At 41.9% G+C, this 20,643-nt stretch overlaps 2 protein-coding genes and 1 long non-coding RNA gene across 3 annotated transcripts; 2 read left to right on the top strand and 1 right to left on the bottom strand.

The window, feature by feature from the left end:
• The first annotated feature begins 5,520 nt into the window (after positions 1–5,520).
• LOC4341357 (tetraspanin-2) lies at positions 5,521–8,130 on the top strand. The gene is made up of 2 exons (NM_001425696.1): positions 5,521–6,097; positions 7,478–8,130. The coding sequence occupies exons 1-2, from the start codon at positions 5,588–5,590 to the stop codon at positions 7,784–7,786; spliced, it is 819 nt and encodes a 272-aa protein (NP_001412625.1). The 5' UTR covers positions 5,521–5,587; the 3' UTR covers positions 7,787–8,130.
• Positions 8,131–10,036: 1,906 nt separating this feature from the next.
• On the top strand, positions 10,037–13,584 carry LOC107276418 (cytokinin dehydrogenase 10). Its single transcript, XM_026026139.2, has 4 exons — positions 10,037–11,181; positions 11,340–11,746; positions 12,141–12,406; positions 12,873–13,584. The coding sequence occupies exons 1-4, from the start codon at positions 10,500–10,502 to the stop codon at positions 13,234–13,236; spliced, it is 1,719 nt and encodes a 572-aa protein (XP_025881924.1). The 5' UTR covers positions 10,037–10,499; the 3' UTR covers positions 13,237–13,584.
• Positions 13,585–16,789: 3,205 nt separating this feature from the next.
• LOC112939388 (uncharacterized) lies at positions 16,790–18,623 on the bottom strand. Its single transcript, XR_003243065.2, has 4 exons — positions 18,175–18,623; positions 17,653–18,084; positions 17,474–17,548; positions 16,790–17,130 (listed from the first exon to the last, which is right to left on the bottom strand). It is a non-coding gene; the product is annotated as an uncharacterized lncRNA (long non-coding RNA).
• Between the last annotated feature and the right edge of the window lie 2,020 nt (positions 18,624–20,643).

The following is a 20,643-nucleotide window of genomic DNA, read 5'->3' as shown; positions in this document are numbered from 1 at the left end:
CAAAGAATAGTGATGACTTGCCTTGCTCAGGATAATCCTTATTATTGATATAATCTTGATCAACCTTCACCTCCTGGAAGTTGCAGACGTTGCCTCACGACTAACCGATACACAAGGTCTATAATACGCGAGAAAAACCAATATTCAAACAACAATCAAATACGCGCAACAAAATGTACTATTCATGTCTGCTAATGGATTCCAATCACGCTAGGGGCTAAGGTTTCTTAATCTTTCTATTGTCAACGTGGCCTATTTAGGAGTTAACCAACATAGCATTTATGGGATACATATATATTTGGCTAATCGGTGGTTTAGTCTATCAAATGGCTTATGGAAGGATTATGGCTAAGCATGCATCTATCTAAATAGGACGGTTATATACTAGAGGTTCTCTTGTTAGATGGATTTAGGATCAATCAAATAATTACAGTGAATCATTCGTATTATTTATTTTATTGATGGAAGCTTTACTTTAATTATGAACATATTTTACTTGCCATTATAAATTATAAAAGGGCTAATAATTATCCATGCTCTATATGTTAAATTCGGGAAGTTTATAATATTATAGTTACAGATTATCTCTTAATGAACAATCCGGAGTTACAATTGAACTATGAACATATGAGGTCAAGATTTATAATTAGTACTTATCTACTATTCATGTTTGTTATATACTCCCTCTAAATTAATATAAGCAATTTAATACGATACCATATATCTATAATGGGATGTACAATATATGCGTGCATAATATCTTAATATATTGAATCCTTTATTTGAATAGTTTCTACTTACTGCTTGGTTAACTAAGGGTTGCTCACCTTACCTACTATATGCTATTATATGGGATATGTCATTGATTAATTTCATATAGGTGATTTAATCACACTAGCTCTGTTATTATTTGCCATAAACAAGCTTAGGACAGATCTATGTGTATCTATATTTTACTTACCTAATAATTATAAGGCTAACTCCATTTAAATAACTAATAAGTCGTGGGTTTAATTATATTTGGACATAGATTAATAAATGGCACTAATATTTTCATATATATCCATTAATTTCAAACATTGATTATACTTAATTTATGTGGTTGCTATAGTGACAGAATATATTAAAGATAATTATTCTACTGTACAATATCTATTTTTATTTATTGGCACACTATTTAGGTTAACTATTATCTAATCATTTGATATTAATTAATTTATAATTATAAATATATTTTGTTAAATAGTGAATTATATATTATTGGAAAGCTTATGAATTTAGTTGAATTTAGGTTCAAGTTTCACTTAAATCCGAGTAAAAGTCGAATGCGAAAGTCGATTCCTTTTTATTAACTTTACTATCTGCGAACTACGGCAAACCCAATTTCGATTTAAACTATTTTGCGGGTATAAATATTTTGTTGTCATAAGTTTTTAATTTAATCTACCCGAGCATAATATCCATATATTAGGTTAGAAATTTCTTATCGCGAGCTAAATGTCGGACGGAATCCTAAAATTATCTTATAATATTATACGTTTTAACTTAGTCTATGATTAAACGATTAAATATAATATACGTCTAAAATTCCTAGCGATTAAGTCCGGATTTCTGCCGTGAATCGATTACTTATAGGGATTACCCAAAAATAATCTATAATAATCTATAAGAATTCATCTAATTGTTTGGTTACTAATTATATCTAAATTACTACCAATTTTAATCTAATTCTGATCAAGAAACATAAATTTATAATTAACTCGGAATTTCGATCGAAATACTATTATGCTCGAGGAATTTCCAAAAATAATCTATTATTAACCCCGACCATTTTTATTTCCTAAATCCTCCTAATTTCTTATTTATTTCCTTTTCTTTTTTTTTCTTTTTTTTTTCTTCTCTTTTTCTTTTCTTTTTCTCTTTTTCTCTCTTTTCCCTTTTCTTTTCTTTCTCTCCTCCCTTTCTCTTTTTCTCTTTTTCCTTTCTCTCCTCCCTCCCGGCTTCTTTCTCCCTTCCTCTCCTTTTCCTCCCTCGGTTTCTCTCTTTCTCTCTCGGCTCTCTCTCCTACCCGAGCGGCGCGGCGACAAAAGAAAAAGGGGGGGGCAGCGGCTCACCGACGGCGGCGGCGACGACGGCGCACGGCGCGGCACACAGGGGCGGCGGCACGGAGGCACGAACGCGGCGGCACGACAGCACGAGGGCGGCGGCGCGGCGGCACGATGGCGGCGGTGCGATAACGGCGGTGCGGCGGCGCGGCGGCGTGGAGGCGGCGGCGCGGTAGTGTGGGTAGAGGAGAGGGGTGGAGATGGAGGGGAAGAGGGGGAAATAGTGAGGCTTATATAGGGGAGGGGAAGAGCTAAGGGGGAGAGGGGAGAAGGGAGACGCGACGGCGACGCGGGGCGCGAGGTGGGGGCGCGCGGCGCGAGGCGACGCGACGGTTGCGGCGACGCGACGGCGGGCGGTACGAGGCGCGAGACGATGGCGACCCGCGGCGATGGCGACGGCGACATTGGCGCGGCGCGGCAGAGGCGAGGGGACGGTGATGGGAACGGCTCGGCAGCGGCGGCGCGCGGCTCGGAGCGACGATGGGACGCGCGCGGCGATGGGACGGTCGCGCGGCGACGACGACGCGCGGTGACGGCGACGCGACGGATGGCGCGGCAACGGGACAGGCGCGCGGCGGCCGGCGGGCGCGCGGCGCTGCGACAGCGTGGCAGCGGCGGCGCGAGGCGCGAGGCAGCGGCACGGGGCTCGAGGCGGCGGCACGGGGCGCGAGGCCGACGGCGACGATGGCGACGGCGGCGCGGCGGGCGAGCGGCGGGAGGCGGCGACGCGCGGGCTCGGGGCGGCTAGGGGCAGAGGTGGGAGAGGAGGGGGAAGGCTAGGGACCACATCGAACACCTAGGGGGCTAATGAACAGTGATTTTTTTCTATTTTACCTATTTGGTTGATTTGCTATTCAAATCTTGTCCCATAAATTCTAAATTTCACACAATTAATGTTTACCCAATAGATGTGTTAATTTAGATGAAAGTTTACTCAATTTCTAATATTACCCATATTTTATTTTTATATATATTTTTCTATTGCATTATTTAAATGAGGTATAATTCCAAAATTAACCTAGATAATTTTGGAGGCTTTGAGGGTTCCAAAATTAATTAAAACATCCTAATGTGGCCATTATTATTACAATAGCACATTGAATGAACTTATTTGTATAATAATGTATTTTACGTGGATCTAGTAATTCGATAAATCTAAATTGAGACTCTGTACAATATTAATCTAATTGTCTAATTAAACACTCACATATTCTTATTTATATATAAAGCCTAATTTATTTATATGACCATTATTTTATATGAGTGATTTTCATGCTATGAGGAGCTTGATAAGGTGTTTCAAATATTAATTATATATTCTAGTGAGATGCTTTATTATAGATGGGGCCATTGATGTGATCATCATTTCATGTGTACTTATATTTCATGGCACGCATCACATGGTTCAAGTATTTAATATTTGATCCATAAATTAAATTGGTAATTAACCTTCCCTTTGTCTGGCTTTGTTTTCTCGTGCGTAAATATTTATGGGGTTCATAATAAATATCTTATTATTATAATTATTACTTAGCTGTATAACTTTAGTTTAATTTTCCATTGTGACAATTTATAGTTTGGCAAGTAAAAGCAACCATAACATCCAGCATGATGCAAAAGTTTTAAAAAGTTCGAGATTTTAGTGATTTTTATTGTCGGGAATTTTCAGGATGTTACATGCCGGCCGCCAGACCTCCTCCTCTCCCACCTCGCGTCCACTGGCCTCCTTCCCACCCGTCGATCGGCCTGCCCAGACGAGGAGAAGAGTGAGAGAGAGAGGAGGAAGGGAGAGAAGAGGGGAAAAAGAGAGGGTGATGACGTGGTCATCCTTGCATATGGGGTTCACGTAGATCCCACGTTGATTTAGCAGCCACATCGGATAAAACCATAATTAAAACCATCTAAGAACCTGGTTTTATAAGTTGAGAACGATATATATATATCTTATTTTGTGGTTTTATGCACTTTTTCTGGATTCGTTTTCTTGAAAGAGATGGGCCTCCCCGGCACGAAATGTCACGGTCGGTGACGATCTGGTCTTGGGCTCCGGCCATTGCAACCCGGCCGACGTCGCGGACGACGCGGCAAAAGCACCGGCACGTGGCCCCCTCCTCGTCTGCGACCGCCTACCGAGACGACGCACGGAAGCAGCCATGGCGATCCGCGCTACTCCCCATTGGGCGAGCGGCGCGTGTCACCGGCATCACGTAATCACACGAGACCTCGCGGCGGCCGGCACACGGCTACAATCTCCCGTAACCCGCGACAGTTTCGAAGCGTTTCCAAACCAACCCAATTTTCCTTGCTGCTTTCTCCATTTCAAAATAAATAAATCTCTATCTCCATCTCTATCTCTACTAAGATAGTTTTACCGGTACTTTGGTATAAATCGGCTTTTAAGTTCGTTTTTGAAATACATATCTGTATTAGAGTCGGCTTTTAAATTCGTTTGCTTTTAAAAATACAGAATTCGTCATATAAGAAATCTCATTAAAAAAAAGTCACACGCTATCTTGAGACGATCCTAACTACAGCTCATGATTTTCTAAAACAATATATATCCAAGCGAATTCCCACAGTAAATTTTACCTCTTAATTAAACTGTATAACAATAATAAGATTAAAATAACCTTCACCCGTTGCAACGTACGGACATCTTTTCTAGTATTTTTAAAAATTGAAGATGTTTTTGCTGGTACTTTTGTATGTCATTTGTGTATGAGTCGGTTTTCAAGTTCGTTCGCTTTTAGAAATATAGATTTGTATTTGAGTCAGGTTTTTAAGTTTGTTCACTTTCGGAAATACAGGAGCGGTAGTATAAATAATCTCTACTATTATAAAAATTTAAGATGGTTTTGCTAGTACTTTGATACGTCATCCGTGTATGAGTCGATTTTTAAGTTTGTTCGCTTTTAGAATTACAGATATGTATTTAAGTCAGGTTTTAAATTCGTTCGCTTTTAAAAATACAGGAGCATATATGCTAACTTGAGATGATCGGATTCGTAATTACAGCTCATGATTTTCTCTCTCTCTCTCTCTCTATATATATATATATATATATATATATATATATATATATATATATAAGTGAATTTTCATAGTGAATTTCACCTTAATTAAACCATATAACAACAATAAAAATTAAAATAACCTTCACCCGTTATAATACACGGGTATTTTTTTTAGTTTTATATAAAATGTGTCACATGATAATAGTAGTACTAACCTGATTCATTTATCTATTTTGAATTCTTTCGCCGCGTGCAAGCGTACGTGCATTCCCTCTCCATCCACTCTGCTGCAGCAGCCAAGAAGAAATTTCTAGTCAGCAGCAAAGCTCTCACCTTTCCCCTCCTCCCAAACACAACAACCACAACAACAACAAAAAGCTCTCACCTTTCACACTCGCATCACACACGCTCTCTCACTCTCACTCTCACTCTCACTCAGCTCGAGCCACAGCCGAGAGAGAGCCATCCATGGCGGTGAGCAACAACATCACGGCGTGCGTCAACTTCCTGGCGCTGGTGTGCGCCGTCCCGGTGGTGGCCACGGGCGTCTGGTTCGCCTCCAAGCAGGGCGACGACTGCGCCCGCGTCGCGCGCTGGCCGCTCGCTATCCTCGGCGCCGCCCTCCTCCTCGTCGCCCTCGCCGGCTTCGCCGGCGCCTACTGGAACCGCCGGGGCCTCCTCGCCGCCTACCTCTTCGCCATGGCCGCGCTCATCACCCTCCTCCTCGCCCTCCTCGTCTTCGCCTTCGCCGTCACCCGCCCCTCCGGCGCCTACCCCGCCTTCGCCCGCGCCTACGACGACTACCGCCTCGACGGCTACTCCACCTGGCTGCGGGACCGCGTCGCCGGCGACCCTCGCCGGTGGGAGGGGATCAGGGCTTGCCTCGCCGCCTCCGACACCTGCAGGAAGCTGGCGCAGGAGAGCGTCTTCTTCATCACCCCCGAGCAGTTCTACCAATCACACCTCACCCCGCTCCAGGTAATCAGTAATCCTCAATTAATTCATCGATTTAACCATACATCACACCGATTACTAGGGTGTAGGGTGTGTTTAGTTCACGCTAAAATTGGAAGTTTGGTTGAAATTGAAATGATGTGACGGAAAAGTTGGAAGTTTGTGGGTGTAGGAAAGATTTGATGTGATGGAAAAGTTGGAAGGTTGAAGAAAAAGTTTGGAACTAAACTCAGCCCTAATCGCATTGCTTAATTAATCAATCGACTTAGTTTAACATGACCAATGTGACTGCTAGCTAGTAGCTAGTACAATCGATCTCTATTAGTAGTACAGTTGCTAGGTAGCACTGGTTGGCAACAAGAGGAATCAAGGAACAATTTTTGTGGGGTCTAAGAATAAAGTAGGGTTAAATTATCCCCAAATGTTGCAGCACATTGCAGTTCTTTTATGAGTGTGCAAATCGTCTAAAGAGAAAAGGTGAGGGATCCATGGATGGAAAGGTGGTGATTTGTGTGGAAATTTCACTGTGGGGGCACTTCCATTATTATCCATGGTACCAATCTTTGCTCAAGAGAAAGAACACTGATGAAACCATGAAACTGAACAAGATTTGCTGGTAATTAAGGTTGTGGTTATGTGAATTGTTGATCTTAATGGTCTCGTTCTAGCTTAGGTGACATGGGCATATGGGCCGGCACATGGGGGCATGTACTTAATTAACTGATTTTCTTAATATTAGTTTTCTATGGTTGGCATTTCGATGTTCTGTAGATGAATCTTCTCCTGTGTAGCATTAGCAATGGAGGTTCAGATAAGTGCAAACCAAGCATGGCTCGGTGTGCAAGATCATTTTGGAAAAGAAATGGCTCAATGTGCTGGGCCATGTCACCTGATCCAGTTCACATTTTTGTCTCCTTGTGTAACTGCTATCCTTGGACTCTCTCTCTCTCTCAAACAGAGAGAGAGAGAAATCCTTGGACTAGTATCTCGGATTTTGCACATCTTCAGGTTTCCGAGAAAAAATCATTGTTCAGTAGATCAGAACACAATTAATGCAGTTCAGCTAGCTGACATCAAAATGTCCTGACTTCGTTCCATGAATTTAGGATATCCTGGTCTCATTCCAAATTCTGGAATGTTTACATTGTTACTCCTCAGTAGTACCTTTTTGTTCATTTACGGTTCAGCCAAAGATAAAAGATATGATCTCGAATGCTTACGTTTGACCATTGCTTAATTTTGTATCTTCAATGCTGGCAAAATAACTGGAATAAATATAATAATATCGAGGTAGTTTTGACGATGGATTTACCATTCCATTTTCCAAGCAGAAACCTGAATATTTATGCAAATGAGTGGCCATATATCTGAGGCACAATCAACTTGATCGTGTGCATTCTGCAGTCGGGCTGCTGCAAGCCGCCGACGGTGTGCGGGTACGCGTACGTGAGCCCGACGGTGTGGGTGAACCCGGCGAACCCGGCTGCGGACGCGGACTGCGCCGCGTGGGGGAACGACCCGTCGCAGCTCTGCTACGAGTGCAGCTCCTGCAAGGCCGGGATGCTGGGCACCCTGCGGGAGCAGTGGCGCAGGGCCAACGTCGCCCTCGTCATCGCCACCGTCGCGCTCATCTTCTTCTACGTCATCGGCTGCAGCGCCTTCAAGAACGCGCAGACCGAGGACCTCTTCCGCCGCTACAAGTGGCGCAACTGATCGGCGCTGCTGTCTGATGATCAATCAGCTCCTCGCCGGTGCCGGTTTGCTTAACTTCTTGCTCTTGGCTCTTGCTACATAGTATCAGTATTATATCTGCTGATTAATTTTACAGTGCATTGTTCTGTTCTGAAGATTACTGGATGCTGCTAGTTTGTTTTGTTGATCTAGTGAGTACAATCTACGGGCTGGTTTCAAAGCTTAGCCAAATGTATATATGTTGCCGGCTTGTGTTGTTGGCACGGGTTGTCAAATTTGTCATGGTCGTACCTACCGTCAGACTGAGTACTCTTTTGCTGTATTATTGATATAATCCGTGTTTAGTTCTTTGGCCAATTTTTTTTTAAGTATACGTACACACATTTGAAGTATTAAACATAGACTAATGACAACAAATTACAGATTCCGCTTATAAACTGCGAGACGAATATATTAAGCCTAATTAATCCATCATTAGCAAATGTTTAATGTAGCATCACATTGTCAAATCATGACGCAATTAAGCTCAAAAGATTCGTCTCGTAATTTACATGCAAACTATGCAATTGGTTTTTTTTCGTCTACATTTAATGCTCCATGCATGTGTTCAAAAATTTGATGTGACATTTTTGGCCAAAAATTTTTGGGATGTGAACACACCCACAAGCTAAAAAACTAACACAAGTTTCAGACATCGTACAAAATGAACTATTGAAGGCATCTGCTACTTGGTACTACAAGTAAAAAACTAACACAAGTTTCAGCCACTGTACTAAATAATCTGGTTCATATGCATCAATCGCCTGATTAGTTCGAGCGATCGATTTGGCAGTGAATTGTTAGGTTAGTGTACTACACGTGTAATGGCCTGATGACCTGACGGTTGCAGAGTCTGTGACATACTTCTTCCTTTTTTTTGTTTGCGGACATGTCTGATGACTTTGGAGATATAAAAATCACAATGCATAAGTTGTTGCAGAAGTTCCAGTCTTAGACAAGTTTCATTGCAGCGTTCGATTTTAAGCTTCTTTTACTAACTGATGAAGGAGACCTGTTCTCAGGTTTAGCACGAAGTCATCTTGTCCGGATTCAGGGCACGTAGTTTTGGACCCAGTGTAATACAGAGTAGTTTTTTTGAAGTTCTTCTCATAAAAATTTTGTAAAATTTAACAGTACATGAGGGAAAAAAAAAGGAGAGGTACAGCCATTGACTTGTATAGCTTAAAACTTTAGAAAGTCGGCGTGTTCATTTATTTATCTGGTGATGCTTCTTCAATGGTAGCATTACCTGTGTTGGAGATTTGAAATTGACCTTTTTGTAAGAACAAATGAGAGGCAGGTGGTAGATGGCCACCTCCAGTTCGTGGAGTATATGTAGGAAGTTGACAAATCTCGAGCTCTGATTTGTTTGAATACAACAAGTAGGCCTTAGCTTGATAATCATGCTACCAGTACAATAATATATATCTATCCTGCTACCCTGTTGAAAAATCCTCTGTTATCTAATTACGCCGTCCTAAGCTGACCGCAGGAACTCAAAATTATACTACACTTTGCACCACTTACCATCCAAAAGATATCATATGCTGAGAAAAAAAATAAAGAAAATTGTGTACTATAAAATAAAAATCCATTAAATAATTCATGCTTTCTGAAGAGAAGAGTAAATCCTTATATTAAATAGAAGATTTAACTAAAAGTCCAATTTGAAGTACAAGGGGGCAAATACATATAAACTACACCTTTCAATTTGTTTCATTTTTTTAATGTTTATTTTATCCAACCTCTACATGGATGCAACCACTAGGGGAGCCAAATTTTATCTAGTTACAACAACAATTTTGAGTGCCTCTTTAGGTTGCGGATACACTAAAACCACATGAATTGGGGTGACATGGGATTTAGATCTATTATGGTTTTATTATGCCTCTCATCATCTCTGCTTGTTACCTTATTAGTCGCAACTCGAAAACATAAATTTGGAGTTGATTTTAGGTTTTTTTAAATCATAATAGCATTAGCTTATAAACTGTTAATAACACAGAGATGAAAGTTTTATCCGTAAATTATATTTTGTCAAACAATTAGAGCCTACCACTGCACTACACGCAATCCAAACCACCTATTTGTTGATCTAATGGTTCAAATAGGCAATAATTCGTATATCTGGTCTCATAAGTTGATGTAAAATGTAAATAGAAGTACTCCCACTGAAATTTGAAAAAGCATGGTAATCCCATTTGAAAAAGTATTCCATCATATGGTATCACAAAGAGGACCATGCTTTATGACACCCAACAACAATATTTTGACTTGGGCTAGGAAAGCAGCACTTAAGTATGTTGTATGTATCTCATGTTTCATATATTGAAACAACAAAACTGATTTCCTTGCCGGCAAAACTAGAAAAATGCGGTCACGATTTTGTATTGATGATAATCATTGTGGTCATCCATAGAGTCAAGCCAAGGCCAATGAGGTGGTGACCAAGTTTTCTAATCTCCCATCCAGACTCATCCACTCAACCAAACACACCCTAAAGTTTATTAGGAAGAATTGTTTGTTGGGCAGAAGTCAAATCCTTTGCAACATTCAAATCCTAAAAAATACAAAAATGAGTGGAAGCACTCCACTCTTGCGCTGATTTTTTATCAGCTCATGCTGCAACACTATAAATACCAAGGATAGGTGTTGTCCTGCAACATTATAAACTCTGAGATCGATCCCTCAACTCATGCAAGTAGTGTACTCAAATTCAAGCTACACAACTTACAATATCCCAACCCTTTGTTACAACAGCATGATGCCCAGAGCTCAGTTAACCACATTTCTCATCGTCACTAGCTTCCTCTCTACTGTCCCCTATCTCAGGGCACCGGTGCATGGTGGCGTCCTCACTAGTTACGATGTTTCTTCTTTGGATATCATGTCCAAAATCCACACTGATCATGACGCGACTACCAAGGCATCATCGGACTTTGGCCATATTGTACATGCTACACCAAACGGGGTATTTCGTCCTACCTTCCCTGCTGACATCGCTGCCCTAATCCGCTTATCACTCTCTCAGCCGACACCCTTCACCGTGGCACCACGAGGCAAGGGCCACTCCTCTCGAGGACAGGCCTTCGCCCCGGGCGGCATTGTTGTTGACATGTCGGCTCTCGGTGATCACGGTCACCATACCAGTCACCGTATCGACGTGTCGGTTGATAGGATGTATGTGGATGCCGGTGGCGAGCAGCTATGGATCGACGTGCTCCACACTGCCCTCAAGCATGGTCTCACGCCACGTGTATGGACCGACTACCTCCGCATCACCGTCGGTGGCACGCTCTCCAACGCCGGCATCGGTGGGCAGGCATTCCGGCATGGGCCACAGATCTCCAACGTCCACGAACTTGATGTGGTGACAGGTACAATTCCAGTTTGGTCTTTCTTATAATTTGAGATCTGATAGAGTGATGGGTGATGACTAGTGTGGTCCACGTTGCTTATACATACATTATGTTAATTATTGTCCACGGGCACAGAGAGCACAATTAACTAATCAACAAAAATGTTGTGGTTGTAGGAATGGGTGAGATGATCACTTGCTCACCAGAGGTGAACTCGGCCCTGTTCTTCGCGGTGCTAGGTGGGTTGGGTCAGTTTGGGGTCATAACCCGGGCCAGAATCAGACTTGAACCAGCTCCGAAAAGAGTTAAATGGGTTCGAATCGCTTACTCAGATGTTCACCCATTTACTACCGACCAAGAGTTGCTTATCTCAAAATGGGCTAGCGGATCTGGGTTCGATTACGTTGAGGGCCAGGTCCAGCTCAATCGGACCTTGACCCAAGGCCGCAGGTCGTCTTCCTTCTTCTCTGCAACCGACCTTGCTCGGCTCACTGGGCTTGCCATTGATACTGGATCCGTAGCGATCTATTACATTGAGGGAGCAATGTACTATGACGATAACACCGCCGCTTCCGTGGATCAGGTATATATGAAAACCACAATCCATTAACTCATTTTGCAAGTAATTCAGTAATTACATTTTTGTTGCTTCGTTCATTTTCAATGATTTATCAGTAGTTGACCAAATGATGAGCCATAGAAAAATGAACGAAGTAACAAACAAAATTTATGAATAAACCTTTGATATTTATATTCTTATCAAGTTAAAAGCCGATACTAGAAAATAAACTACTTTCATAAAAAAAATCAAAAGCACCGGTAAATTTAAGTTTTGAATGCAGTTGATAAACCAAGAAGCAAACGACGGAGCTGAATTTGATTTTTATAGGGTGTGTTTTTCTTTCCTTTGTTACAAAGGTGCTAAGTTAGCGTGATAATTTGTGATTTGAACTCGAAAATAATCCTTATTTTTGCAGAAACTTGATGCGCTACTGGAGGAGCTGAGCTTCGTCCGGGGCTTCGTGTTCGTCAGGGACGCATCGTACGTGGAGTTCCTTGACCGGGTTGGGCGGGAGGAGCAGAATCTCCGGTCAGCCGGCGCCTGGGACGTGCCCCACCCATGGCTCAACCTCTTCGTCCCCAGGTCTCGCATCCTCCACTTCGACGCCGCCGTCTTCAAGGGCATCCTCCGCAACGCCAACCCCGTCGGCCTCATCCTCATGTACCCCATGAATAAGGACATGTACGTTCAATTCGCCGCCGCCATTAACGTGCATGTCTCGAGCTCAAGGAGCTCGTCCAACGCACAAGAAATTTCCTTTTATTTTTAGAACCTTTTAATTTATTTTTTAGTTTTTAAAAATATTTTTTTCTAAAACTAAAACTTATTTTCAGCACAAACCTTTTGGCCATATCAGTATGATAATATTATCAGTGTCCCCCGTAAAAAAAATATTATCAGTGTTATTTGGTTATACTTAAACTGACAGTGGTATCTTGTCACGGCATCTTACCTAGCACCTAGCGTGATAGGATAAAATTGTCACGGCCACCATAGGTAGGGTGCCAATGCTGTTTTGTCACGTGAGGTGGATCGGCGAGATTAAAATGTTTAAAAGTGTTTATTTTCGAAATTAAAAATTAAAAAGGTTTATAGTTGAATTTTTTCCACGCACAAGCTGATTGATCGTGATGATGTATAAACGCAGGTGGGATGACAGGATGACGGCGATGACGCCGGACGAGGACGTGTTCTACGCCGTCGGGCTACTGAGGTCGGCGGTGGCCGGTGGCAGCGGCGGCGACGTGGAGCAGCTGGAGAGGGAGAACGCGGCGGTGCTGGAGCTCTGCGACCTCGCCGGCGGCGGCATCGGGTGCAGGCAGTACCTGCCGCACCACGCGTCGCGGGACGGGTGGAGGCGCCACTTCGGCGCGAAATGGGGCAGGGTCGCCGACCTCAAGGCCCGGTACGACCCGCGGGCCATCCTGTCGCCGGGTCAGGGCATCTTTCCGCCGCCGCCGCCGCCATCGCCGCCGCCGCCGGCGGCCGGCGAACCTATTACTGCAAGCTAGCGCACATACAGCGTCCTCCTGAGTCCTGACTCTTGCTGCACTGCACGTAGATTCAGCTAGTGATTGGTGATGTTCAGAACATTCAGAGTAAATAGGATTAGTAGTTTGGACCGGAAGAATTAAGATCGTCGATTCGAAGGAGTGGCGAAATTTTTAGGCGTTTGATTTTGGTCTTTAGTCTGTTTTGATTTGATTTTCCTCAGTTTTCTTGGAACTGTAGGAGGTTAATTTGCGAGGGTGCTGAATGGTTTGGTTTGTAAAATAGTCCATATTCCTAGCTTGTGTTTGTTTTTTGTAAAATAGTACTGGTACATATACGTGCATTCATGTAAGCAGTGTTGCACGCAGGTCAAATAGTTTGCTTTAAAATACTGCAAAGAAAATTAGAGGGATTAATTAAAACAAGCTATGTGGTTATGCTGACTTATTGGTTTCTTTAGTGTCAGTTGAATTATAATATTGAAGGGTTACGATATTCCCTTTAGTAAACATCAGTTAGTTTATATATATGTATTTGCAAAACTCAGGCATTCTAAACTTCAGCTAACTGAATATTTGTGTATTGACATTTAATGGATGCGTGCAAAATGCACTAGATTTGATAAAATTACATAGTTCTCTGTGAGGTTATATAGCTTGGAGAAGGAAAAAAAAACTTTCCAGAGGGGTTCATTTAAGGCTTTATCGAATGATTACTCGAGGTAAGAAAAACATGCGTTTCCTCTCATCGAAATATAGACAAAAGAGAGATTGTCAGCGTTTGTGGATTAGTCGAATAAAGGCTGCAAAGCTGTGCACTCAACTGTATCGTCTTTGAAACATGAAACAAATTGTTATCATAATATATTTTGAATGAACTACTAAACAACATCCACATTAAATCAATCTGCCATACCACTACGCACGAAGAAAGCATATTTTGTATTGAAAATGTAATCAAAATATTAAAAAACAAAAATAGCAAAGCCTTTGCCTACCTTCAAAAAAAATATTTATAAAAAGTAAAAAGAGGATAAAAATGTGATTCATTAAAGTTTTCCTTTTCTTCTCCGTAGCATTTTAAGTAATCTTTCTTTAATGGCGAGCATAAAAAAAACTGAGTAAATTGCATCGTCGGTACTCGAACTTGTCAGGTGGATGCAATCTAGTGCACAAACTTGTAAAATGCTCGTTTTGGTGCACGAACCTGTGTTGTGCGTGTGGGGGAAGTAAAAAAGACACTATATGACTAATCTTATTGATTTAGGGGCAGATTTGGATACTATGTAAACATATATATGAGAAGGTTACCATTAGACATACACCTATTTAATAAAATATAGAATAGGATTTAGTGATAGTAGAAAAAGATTAAAAATATCGAGCACTAATATAAGGGTTAGAAACATATGAAATTCATCATTTATGATGAAGGATAAAGTAGAGACTAAATTTATAAATATTGCATGTCTTATTACAGGTATACACGTCACATTCTAATCAACATCAACTTCATAAAATTAACATTGCCAAGTTATTTTGGTCATCGTTCGCACAAATTAGACAAGTTCGTGTATTGAAACGAGCATTTTATAAGTTTATGTACTAAATTGCACCCACCTAACAAGTTTGTGTACCACCAATGCAATTTACTCGAAAAAAAAACTTTTCCTCAAGTCCATAAGTATTTGAGCTCGTTGATCAAAACAATACGTCTTGTATTTAACTTGGGTGTATTTGTATCTAAAGGATAAAGATATCAAATATACTATAATTAGGTGACACACTTTTCAATGTTATATGAACTTTGTATGTCTGATGCGAGTCGTTAAAAAAAACACATTCCAATGTCCAAGGCCGTCCATAATAGGGGAGGAGGGGGAGCAGTGTGGCCACACTGGGTCTCCCCAACTTATAGGGCACCACCGACCCCGTAAGAGTCGTAAGTAGCGATACAGAAGCCTCTGTATTCCAAAATACGATACACGTGATTGCCACCGTGATGAGTATGTAAGGCCAGTAGCGATTCCATCTGTTTTCGTCTTTGCTAATGAAAATTGGGAGATGAGTTATTTTCTTTAAAAATAATGAGTAGCGATCTTATTATTTGCCATTGACTCTGGTCTGTCGATGCTGCACCGACCAGGCGGGCACCATTCCCCGGCCCATGACTGCAAGAGTGCAGCTAGCTGTGCGAGAATATCATATCGAATCTGCTCATCTCCATATGACGTAGGAGGTAATTAAGCAGCAGCAACACTACATTGCCATCGTTGCCAATTGCCATATGTTTTGTTAGTGACAGACAACTTTTGGTTTCATCAGTTTTAATTTCTAGGCCTTTGTTCGGAGTTTGATCTTGCACGAAGCGGTGTTCGGCGCGTGTTGTCGACTAACTTACCGTGTTCATCCGTGGTCTAACTAATCAGTAGTATTTCGTAGCTTTTTAATTTACTAACATGTTTCCCACTCACTATTATACTGATTTTTTTTTCAGTTCCCACACATCATCAATATCATGACATTGAGAAAGTTAAGTATGTATCGGGTATGAAAAGGAAATGGTGAATGAGCTAATATAATAACGTAAGGGCCAATAAATGGAGGAAAACCATTGGACGATATTGATATTTATACCATCAGCAATAATTTCACATCTGGAATGTTCGAAGAAATCTATGAGGGTTTTCATGTAAATACTAATCTACATGGACTTTCATTAAAGCCCTGTTGGTTTCTCCTACTAGGAGAGGGTAAAATTTTTGAAGTTTAATCCATTTTTTTTCTAAAATATCAGATTAATCCATTTTTGAAGTTTGTAATAATTAAAACTTTAATTAATCACATGTTATTACCATCTCGTTTTACGTGAAACACTTACTCTTTATCTAAGATTCAAACACTAACGTTTTATTTTATACACACACGGTGGCGCTACATGAAGCGTCACACAGAGGCCGCACGCTACGAAATTTCGTAGCGCTCCTCACGAACGCTTCCCCCCGGTTTTCCGTTTTTCTGAGGGTCCACCTCTTTTCTCTGGGTTTCCGTTGTTTTGAGCGGTCTAGTTCCGGATTTTTAGTTTTCTTCTCACGTATCGTATCCTCCTACTCCGTTTTTTCCTGATCTTATTGCCCGCAAGGCCAACCCACCCGACCCCAGTTAAAATTTAACTTTTATAGCCTGAGTAAAAAAAATGCTGATTCATGTTTTAGCCGCGGCCATATGATCCATCCCGAGTAAAAAATTAACTGAGATGTGCCGAGTAAAAAAAATTACTGATTCATGTCTCAGTCCCGGCCATCCCATCCACCCTGAGTAAAAAATTAACTGAGATTTCCCGAGTAAAAAAATTATCGTGTAAATACAATTTAATTCTTCCGCTGCGTCAGTAATGGTTTTACTGAAACATGTATTTATGTTTTCTGGTCCTTTGGCAATCTTTTTACTTAGCATGTATTTTGCAAAAGTTTCAATCAAATGAACTGTTAGTAAGTTTTTTACTAAAACATAGATGAAAGGTTAGTAATTTGTTTACTAAGACATAGCTTTTAAATGTTTTGATTTGCTGAACAACAAAATAGTCATAAACATTTTACTCGATGGTAATTTTTTTACCACGATATAGGCTTGTGTAGAATTGAACATTCAATCACGCATACAAGACTATACAGAAGCAAAATGTAAAGCAGAATAAAATTTACACAGTAATTCCATTAAAAATAACTACAAAATTCTGCAAGCAGCTCCGGTGAGCAATCCGGCCCTCTTCTAGCGATGAACGACATACAGCCTCCTTGATCCCCTTCCCCCTTCGATGGCCAGAGAGCAAACACAGAGGAGCAATCTCGGCGGCGACGCAAGACAGGAGCCACATATGAACAATATACATTCAGAGCAGAATGTCTCTAATCCCTGAAAATTTGAAAACATGAGACATTCAGAGGTTGGAAGCCAAGAAAATTACCATACGACCAAAAGAAATGGATGAGCTTGCAAATTGAGAGCCATACAATATCACCAGGAAGATATTTCTATTGTTTAGACAAGAAAAGGCAACTTAAGTATCCACTATGTATATGACATTGTATCATGGCTATCATCCCACACAATCCCGGTCACGGAAGCTCACAACTCGATGGCTATGCAAGCCAGCAAAAAGGAAATACATAAATCACAGCAAGACCACAGGGGAATAAGGGGCAAACTGCAATAGAAACAAAGGTTGGAACTTGAAACTGAGAAGCCAAAATCGTACCTGTGGATGTACAGAAGCGTGAAGTTTCAGAATCTCAGTGAGTGTACCAGAAACACAAAAACAAGGGATTGGGATCTGTAAAAAAAAGTTCTTAGTCTAGAAAAGCAGTGGAGGAGAAACTCACTATCAAGTTGATACATGCAGTTCTCAAGAAAAAAAAAGTTGATGCATGCACATACACTGGAAACCAACAATTCATGTCATTGATTATCTCGTTAGCTCACTGTCACGCAGCAAGCAGGTACCGCCTGAGGGCGTGGAGCTGATCTGGTGCAAGCAGATTTTGGACGAGGCAAACAGGCAGTGAGGCGTCCATGCAGCCACCGCATCCCACACCATCTGGCTAGTGGCCACCACGACGCACCTCCTCACCATCGCAGCCTCCCGCAGGAGCTAGAACCCGGAACCCAATCTAGCAACACCATAAGACTGAAGCGCTACACTAGATTCCAGCGCCGCAACATTTTTATAGGGGAGGGATGGAGGGGGACGACATCACCATCCTCCTCGCCCAACCAACCAACACATGCAGAGATGGGTGTGCCCGCCAACGACCAGCAGCCGCCGCCAATCTCGACCGGAGACGGGAACGACCAAAGACGTACTGGATCCTGCGGAGGAAATAGAGAGAGAGGCGCATCGTGGATCTCAGCCACCAGCCTAGAGGAGCGCCGTGGACGAGGTAGCAGTCGGGAACTCACCGGCGATTTTGAGGTGTAGAGGCTGCCGCCCAATGTGGATTCGTTTCCAGCGGTGATGCTCGTGCCAGATCTGACGTATCAATCTTCCGCTTCCGCCTCCGGCCACTCTGGATAGGCGAAAGATCCCACCGTCGCCGGGGCCGCCGTCCACCGTCGCGTGCTGGATGGATCCAGCCGTCGCTGGGGCCGCCGTTCCGTTGGCTGTCAGATGAGCCCGTCTCCCATCTCCCCTCGCTGTCAGATGCGCAGCACGTCGCAACCTCCCGCGCGCTCGGCTTGGTCGTTACCTGGCTACGATGGAATCGGTCGCTGCCATGGTCCCGCCGCCGCCTGCCAACTCCACGCCGAATTGTGCCGCCTCCTCCCGATCGGTGCTGATGCGCCCTCCGCGGCCTCTCCAGATCCGAGGAAACCGGTAATGTTGGATAAAATTTTGAGAATCTATCCTACCATATAAAATGGCTACATATATAGGTTGGAGGATTTAAATAAAAAAATTACTACGTTAAAGAGTATGGAATTGTGTATAAGGGGTGCTGCTAGCGTGAGATGAGAGTAAGAGCATCTCCAGCAATAGCTCATATTTTAGAGTCCCTAAAGGTTAAATGTGGGCTGCCCCTATTTCCTCATGACTCTAAAAATGGTTCTAACTCCAGCAACAACCTCTATTTCTTAGCCCCTATTTTTTTTCTCCTCTATTTCATCTTATAATCCATCTTTTATGTTTAGTTTAATATCACAATAATGTAAATATTAATATTTCCAACGCATAGAATTTAATCATATTTAAATTAATAATTTCAAACAACACAATTCAAATTGAATTTTGAATTTTTTTTTCTGATATCACGTTGATCTGTGCACATACATACACTAGTGTGAGTGCATGATGACTCGCTAGAATGCTCGATCAGTGAATCTGCTGCGGCTGGTAGCAGTAGCAGTTCATCCATCCTACAATCAATATCCAATGATATACCGGATTAGAGCATAATCACCCACAAGACGGCCGGCGGCGTGCAAGAGATCGCGCGGGAAGGAGCACGCTGCACGCGTCGTGGAAACATCCCCTCGTGTCAAAGAAAACTGGATAGGAGCTGGGGATAGAGCCCCCAGGCCTAGGGGCCGTGGGAGGGAATTTGGGAGCCTTCCTACTTTGGGGTCTTAAGTAGGGGCTCTGTTGGACTTTATTTTTTAGTCATAACCCCTCAAAGTTGTTTAAGGTCTGTGTTTAGGGGTTTTGCTGGAGATGCTTTAAAATAATTACTAATAGGGGAGAGTGGTGGGTGTAGATAGTATGGGGTTGCTGTGAGGAGTGCCACGAAACTAAGTAGCACCTTAAGGTATATATATATATATATATATATATATATAGGGATGCGCTAAACCGCGTATGGGGTGCGCTATAACTAAAACACTCTCCTCACAGTATGCACCCCCACCCACCCCAGGCGCCCCACCCCACACCCTAATCCCCCTGAACACTCTTCACCCACACCTTTTCGAAATCATGTATAGTAAAACGATTACTAAGGCCTTATCAGTAGTACAATACATTATCAGTAACATATTTACTATTCGTGAAAATTGGATGTTGAATCCATACCGCACTTTTTTTTTGACAGGTAAACATATTAGTATGTTATTTACTGAATGGTAGTCATCTTAGTAATTTATTTACTTAAGTGCTTGTGTGGTAACCATTCCAGTATGCTTGTGAGTAACAATTTTACGAAGAGTTCCTTACCGTTATTAATGATAAGTTAACAATTTAATATTCATGTAAAAGCCCCCACACAAAACCACTCTGGGTCGCAGGAACACCACATGGAGAAATTATAGGAGTGATTGAGTAACTCAGTTACTATCATTATCTGTATATTCAATTAGTAACAAAGTTACTTGCGGTTTTATTGTACCATAAAGTTTGACTTTTTAGTAATTGTTTTACTGAAAGATAAAACTACCAGTAAACTTTAATTAGTAACATAGTTACTTAAGGTTTGATTGCTCCAACCTTCTATCAGTAAAGAAATTATTCTCAAGTTAGAAGTATAAACTTTTGATTTAGCAACAAAAATTACCCTAGTCTTATCTTAGTAAATAAATTATTTTATGTTTTTCTTGACCCACCTTCCTTGAGTAAATGAGTAAATTGATTGCTCTCAGTCCCAGACTGCTTGAGTAAAAGATGTATGAACATCCGAGAAATGTTTGAATAAGATTTAGTATTACAACAACTATCTAATCAACATACACAATGCGATATATTGGTAGAATACACAAAAACAAATAAAAGATTACAACAACACCAACAATGTAGATCAGGCCTAACGATGTGGGTCGACCCTTGCCCGAATCCCGCGAGTAGGACGACTCCGGCGCCACATATCGAATCAAGCTGACAAAGTGCTGCAGATTCTCTAGGCCTCCCCATCAACAGATATCCATCACCCACGGCCATCATCT

The sequence above is a fragment of the Oryza sativa genome, chromosome 6 (genome assembly GCF_034140825.1).
Source record: "Oryza sativa Japonica Group chromosome 6, ASM3414082v1".
Classification (NCBI taxonomy): Eukaryota; Viridiplantae; Streptophyta; class Magnoliopsida; order Poales; family Poaceae; genus Oryza; species Oryza sativa.
The sequence above is the reverse complement of the archived record's forward strand: the minus strand, read 5'-3'. Positions and strand labels throughout refer to the sequence as shown.

Excerpts from the sequence above, each read along its gene's own strand:
- LOC4341357 (NM_001425696.1), top strand. The coding sequence starts at position 5,588 with ATGGCGGTGAGCAACAACATCACGGCGTGCGTCAACTTCCTGGCGCTG. Across the intron at positions 6,098-7,477 it reads CACACCTCACCCCGCTCCAG|TCGGGCTGCTGCAAGCCGCC; the intron begins GTAATCAGTAAT and ends TGCATTCTGCAG.
- LOC107276418 (XM_026026139.2), top strand. The coding sequence starts at position 10,500 with ATGCAAGTAGTGTACTCAAATTCAAGCTACACAACTTACAATATCCCA. Across the intron at positions 11,747-12,140 it reads CCGCCGCTTCCGTGGATCAG|AAACTTGATGCGCTACTGGA; the intron begins GTATATATGAAA and ends TTATTTTTGCAG. Across the intron at positions 12,407-12,872 it reads TACCCCATGAATAAGGACAT|GTGGGATGACAGGATGACGG; the intron begins GTACGTTCAATT and ends GTATAAACGCAG.